Genomic DNA, 6638 nt, shown 5'->3' on the forward strand with positions numbered 1-6638 from the left:
AGATAGAGATCCTGTGTTTCTGATAAACAGGAACACAGATCTCTGTCTTTACCCAGTCAGACCATCCCCCACACATTTAGAAAGCACCCCATAGGGGCACATTTAACCTTTTGATTGCCCCTGATGTTAACCTCTTTACTGTTAGTGTCATTAGTACAGTAACAGTGCATATTTTTAGCATTGATCACTGTAATAATGTCACTGGTCTCCAAAAAAGTTTCAGGTGTCTGATTTGTCTGCCGCAACTTTGTGGTCTTTGTTTTTTTTTTACCAAAACGTAGCAGAATACATATTGGCCTAAATTGATAAAGAAATTCGATTTTTCTAATTTTTTTTGGAAGTGTTTTATAGCAGAATGTAAAATAATATTGTTTTTTTTTTTTTTTTTATTTATAGCGCAAAAATTAAAAACCACAGAAGTGATCAAATACCACCAAAAGAAAGCTCTATTTGTGGGAAAAAAAGGACATCAATTTTATTTGGGTGCAGCGTGGCACCACTGCGCAATTGTCAGTTAAAGCGGTAGTATCCCGCTTTTTGACACTTTTACCTACAGGTAAGCCTATAATAAGGCTTACCTGTAGGTATAATTAATATGAAGTGGTAAAGGGAAACTTCAGCCCCCTTTATGTTTGGTCCTGCTCTCACTCTCTTTTAAAACATGGCGTGTGTGCAGATGCCCTGCCTTTGGAACCTAGCAGAGACTCGATGCACCTCTGCATGCACATTGCGGATTGCGTTGTAGTCTGATCTCTGCCCCTGAGCCCCATGGTAAATCTGCGCACATGTGGAATGCAGCATACGCTACAGCAGGGGCAACGTCTTTATCGCCTAAATGAGAATAAAGGAAGTGCTTAAAGTCTATTTTTATTTTTTTATTTAGGCTACACCAAAGTCGTGTGATTTACAGTGCAACTTTGATGCAACTTTTTTGATCTGACTTGACACACTCTGACTCAAAGTCGCATCAAAGTACTGTAGGCACCTTTTCAAAGTCACTGCAACTTTAAGTCACATAGATGGGAACGGGTGCCATTGAAATTAATATGTTTTGACTTGTCAGGCGACTTGATATAATCTAAATGGTGAGGGAGCCAGGTCCAAATATTTTGTTTCGTGGGTGGAGAGTGCTTTGGTCAGAGGTGCGGCTAAACGCACTCCAGCCAGCAGATGGCGCTGCTAACATGCAAGTCTCTCTCTCTAGGTCCATGTGATGTCATTGCTGTGCGACACTACATGGGAGAACATGTGATGGTTGCTGCTGTGTTCAGTGTAGATCAGATTTAATGCACGAGTCGGGATGTCACTGTTTGTCATTAACAGGTATGGTGTGTTCCCTTCTCGTATCATCTATATTACATATATTGTACATCGGACACAATGAGGCAACCTTATATAGCATTCGCCTACTAAAGTGTAGGCTTAGAATTCATACAGATCTCTACTTCCTAATAGCTGAGTAAATGCTTAGTGCTTGTGGATCACTACTGGAGAGTCCTGAACATCCATTAAACAAGCCTGTGCTTTCCTTCCACTCTTCTCTTTATGACTGACCAACCCAGCAGCACATACTGGCTGCTTCATTCAGCTTCTGTATGCAAAGTCTAAGGGGAAGATTTACTAAGGGCAGATGGGCTGTTTGCTTTGCAAGGGAATGTAGCATTGACTTAGTGAATGCAGTGAAAAATTCACTATGCAAAGAATACAGTCATGTGCAAGAAAAATGTAAAAAAAACAAAGACTGTTTTTGCTCACACAGGATTGATGATGGAAGTCACCTCATTCTGTAAGCCAAGGGAAAAAATTCCTTGCAAGGGGGAGGAACAGCCTATTTACGTTTAGTAAATCTACAGGAATCCTAGATCACTCAGAGCTTTGGACTTCTCATGTGACAATGCTGATTGGCTCAGTGCTGTCACATGGCCCTCTGTAACCAGAAGTCCCAGGTATTTTTATTGGCTCCCAACTAGAGCTGCACGATTCTGGATAAAATGAAATCCATGATTTTTTGGCTTAGAATAAAGATCATGATTCCCGGCGTAACATCTTTCACATTATACAAAAAAATTGGACTAACTTTACGGTTTAGTTTTTTTAAAATTAATTAAAGTGTGTTTTTTTTTCCCCCAAAAAATTATGTTTGAAAGACCGCTGCGCAAATACAGTGTGACATAAAATATTGCTGTTTTATTCTCTGGGGTCTCTGCTAAAAAAAAATAAAAATAATAATTTTTATGTGTGTGTGTGTGTAAAAATATATGTGTATGAATGTGTGTGTATATATATATATATATATATATATATATGTTTGGGGGGTTCTAAGTTATTTTCCAGCAAAAAAAAAAAATGATTTTCAACTTGTAAGCAACAAGTGTCAAAAAAAGGCTTAGTCTTTGATTAAAGCGGAACTCCACCCAAAAGGGGAAGTTCTACTTGCATAATTGGCACTTTTCAGGAGTAGAGGGAGCAGGTACACGATTTTGACAGGTACCTGCTTCCCACTTCTTTTCGGCGCTCCTCCCTCCCCCTGCAGTCTTGCGGGGCACTGACAGGTCCCAGAAGACTTCATCCATCACTCACAATGCGCAGGGGGCACCCGGTTGTGAAGCCGCAAGCTGTCACAGCCGGGTGCCCATAGTGAAGATGCTGACCCACCGAGAGGGGACAGAGGATGAAGATGGCTGGGCTGAGTGCACCACTGGACCTTTGGACAGGTGAGGGGTTGTTTTTTAAAATTAAGCAGCTACACTTTTTGTAGCTGCTGACTTTATTTTTTTGACAGGTGGCTGGAACTCCTCTTTAAACATTTACAAAAGTTCATCCTTTTTGATTTAAAAGAACAAAATGATACATTGTAAAATTATGTTTATAGTTATCTCCAAGTGCTGAGCTATGTTGACATTGCCTGGTCCGCAGCTGCACAGATCGGCAAATGTCTCAAATGTGCTCTAAGCCTCCGCTCCAAAAATGCCCAACAAGACAAATCCCATTCATTTCAATGGCCCCTGTTCACATTTGAGCATTCTGTCACATTAAGCAAAAATGTGTCACTCAAAAAAGTGCATGACTTTCTTTTTGGGCAGATTACAGGCATTTTTATTTTTTTTCATTGGTCACTTGTCAACCTAAAAACGTCTGCACAAAAATGCCTGTGAAACGCCTGAAAATATAGCAACCCCTAGATGTGAACGTAGCCTCACTGCCTGTGATTAGCCGTGTGCAGTGTTGGCTTCCTGGTGGGATCAGGCAGCTGGGATCCTGAACACGCCTGAGACCATTCCTAACTTGGTGTTACTAAACCAGGACCCTGCATTCACTATATCTGGTCCCTCACAGTTCACAGAACATGGAAATGCAATTATTTTAGTAAATATAAACTGCTAAAAACCTTTTTTCATCAGCAGTATATAGCAGTCTTGTGACTTCTATCAGTGTCTGGTTAAAGCTTGTAGGAGGAGTTTTCATTCTCCCATGATTGTCCTATGAGTATGAAGGATCCCTGACCCTCTGTCTGGACAGTGCTGATCACAGGCACTTTTCCAAGAAAAAAAAAACATACTCTCCAGTAATACAGACCAAATTGAGCATATGCAGCGTTTCCCCTAGCCTCTGTACTATCAGGAGATGGATTGGGGACTCTGGAATAAGGGGAGGGTCAGAGAAGACAGGATCAAACAGCCTTTTTACACAATGCAGAGCATTAACCTGTTAGGTTCCACAGTGAGTATAACAAGCATGCTTTACTGCATATGCACACTGATTTTACTATTATGGGTTTAGTAACACTTTAACCACTTTCCAACCGCCAGCAGTACATATACTGCGGCAGGTCGGCTCTGTCCCCCGAAACTACATAACTGTACATCGCTTTGCAGAACCGTGTGCCCATTCACCACGGAGAAAGTTGATCTGTGGATCTGGCAGCCGCGATTGCTGCTGGGCAGCCGCGATCACTCCCTGTGGAGACAGAATGGCGGTCTGCCGTAAAAACGGCAGATTTCTTTTCTGTCAGCAATGAATATGGCTCCTGTGTTCCTCCTATTTAGGAACACAGGTCTCTGTTTTCATTCCATAAGTACATCCCCCACACAGAAAGCAACCCCCTAGGGACACATTAACTCTTTGATCTACCCTAGTGTTAACCCATTCCCTGCCAGTGTCATTATTACAGTAACAGTGCATATTTTTAGCACTGATTACTGCAGGAATGTCACTGGTCCCCCAAAAAGTGTCAAAAATGTCAGTTAGGGGTACAATCTGTTCGCTGCAATGTCGCAGTCCCGCTAAAAATTGCAGGTTGCCGCCATTACTAGTAAAAAAGAAATAAAACTTACATAAATCTTTCCCCTAGTTTGTAGATGCGATAACTTTTGTGCAAACCAATCAAAATAAACTTATTGCGATTTTTACCAAAAATATGTAGCAGAATACAAATTGGCCTAAAATAATGAAAAAAATTGATTTTTGGGAATGTTATATAGCAGAATGTGAAAAATATTGTTTTTTTTTTTTTTTTTTTTCATAATTGTCGCTCTTTTATTTTTTATAGCACTAGCGCAAAAAATAAAAATTGCACAGGTGATCAAATGCCACCAAAAGAAAGCTCTGTTTGTGGGAACAAAAGGACATCAATTTTATTTTGGTACAGCGTCATACAACCGCGGAATTGTCCGTTAAAGTAACGCAGTGCGTAATCGCAAAACATGACCTGGTCATTAGGGGGGCAATTCCTTCCGGTCTAGAACTGGTTAAGGGGGAAAACCTTCCTGTCCAGAAGTGGTTAAAGTAAAAGTTCACCTAGATAGATGCCCAGTCATATACTACCTAAATCTGCTCCCACCCCAATTCTAAGCCTTATGTACCCTGTAAAAGGAAAAAAAATGCTTACCTAATCTGAAGGTGCTCTTGTCAAATGATCAGCTCCCAGCATCAGCTTCAGTGTAGAGGAGGGAAAGCTGACAATGGGTGCTCCATAGTAAGCTTATGGGTGATATTACTACTCAGGCTTTGCAGCCATTGTTTGTGATCTCCCTTCTTCACTGAAACCGGCCGCTGGCTGGGGGGATCATGTGACTGGACTGTGTTCAGAATAGGTAAGTATAGATATGTTCTCTTTACTGGGTAGTTATTATAGGGCTTGGAATGGGGTTGGGAGCAGATTTAAACGTAAATGGTATTTGACTGGACTTCTACTTAGAAAAAAAAAAAAAAATGCATTTCTTTATTTTTCACAGGAGCCTGCAAAGTATTGCACCCACGATCAGTGGATCGAGAGTGCAATGTCAGGTTCCTACAGACAGTCTCCCCTGCTTTCTGCCTGTAGCACTGTACAGGCTTTTAGTTAGAAAACTGAAGGAAGAGTGAATGTAGTAATAGTGCGCTGATCAGCAAACTCATAGTCCATTGAGAGCTACAAGTCCATCTGCTGCAGTGAAAAAATGCCAAAGTCCATTTTAAAAGTTGCAAGAGAGAGGAACCCCTGCCCGCTGTCGGGAGGACTACAGCTCAGGGAGTGAGGGTTGGGTGCTTAGCAACATTTTATACCCTAAATACAGGTGTAACATGCTGCTAAATGTGGAGATAGCCTTTAAAGAAGTTGTAAAGTCAGGAAGGTTTTTTTTTTTTTTTTTTTTTTTTTTTTTTTTTTATCAATGCATTCTCTGCATTAAGATAAACCTTCTATGTGTAGCAGCCTCCCCAGCACCCCCTAATACTTACCTGAGCCCCCTCTCTGTCCAGCGATGTCCATGAGTCCCCTTTGCCGTCCTGGGACTCTCCCTCCTTATTGGCTGAGATACAGTCACGGCGCAGTAGATACAGTGTATACACACATTTAAATACAATATATACTCCATTTTAGTAAATGTATGGTATTGCCTGCTTTTGCCTTCAGTGATCACTTTGCAATTCGTGTATTCTGTCAGCATTTTCTTGCTGGAAATATATTTTCTGTACCTAAATCTATGTCAAATATTTTCAAACCATACCAGGTACCTTGGAGATGAGGTGGATTCATCTGAAGATCGCTCCAAAGCTTTGCTGGAGAAGCTTCGCCAACAAGCCAAGAATCGGCAATTAGAATCTCAGGGTAAAAAGAAGGGAATAAATGAAGTTAGTAAGTCAAGCAATGAAGAGGAAGAAGATAATACTAAAACCAGGGACAGCAAAGAGGAACCTGAAAAAAAGAGAAAAGTTAAAAAGCGAAAGAAAAGTCTCCCTGACACAACAGCTGAGGTTAACAAATCCACCAGTGAGGCTGAACTGAAAGAAGAGCAAGGGACTGAGGAAGTAAAGGTGAAAAAACAGCGCAAAAAGAAAATTCCCAAAGAACAACAAGAGAGTGTTACCCCAGAAGAACCAAAAGAAGATAAAAAAGTGGAAAAGAGAAGTTCTGCTAATGATAGCGCCTCAGGTCCGAACTCCCTCCTGCTAGGTGGCTTTGAGGCTAAGCCTGTCCAGAAGGTGAGAGTGTGGTGTATTGATTTCAGGTTTTGTATTTTCTGCTGGGAAAAATCCCAGATACTAGACAGGCATACAGGTACTACTGAATGCCTTTTTCGAATCTCCATTGTTGCTGTCATTAACCGCCTTAGCGGTATCCCCAGGCGTGACTCGGGGTAGGAATTTTCTGCTATTAG

The 6638-nt window shown here is 41.2% G+C and overlaps 1 protein-coding gene across 1 annotated transcript in view; it reads left to right on the forward strand.

Moving 5' to 3' along the window:
* Positions 1-1224: 1224 nt before the first annotated feature.
* LOC309551780 (ATP-dependent RNA helicase DDX51-like) overlaps positions 1225-6638 on the forward strand; it is a 30080-nt gene continuing 24666 nt past the window's right edge. The window contains exons 1-2 of the mRNA XM_082252470.1: positions 1225-1323; positions 5991-6462. Coding sequence (XP_082108596.1) covers positions 1301-1323; positions 5991-6462 — 495 coding nt within the window. The 5' untranslated portion in view covers positions 1225-1300. The remainder of the gene's footprint in view (positions 1324-5990; positions 6463-6638) is intronic.

Source organism: Pelophylax lessonae, assembly GCF_965119305.1.
Source record: "Pelophylax lessonae genome assembly, chromosome: 1".
In the NCBI taxonomy this organism is placed as follows: Eukaryota; Metazoa; Chordata; class Amphibia; order Anura; family Ranidae; genus Pelophylax; species Pelophylax lessonae.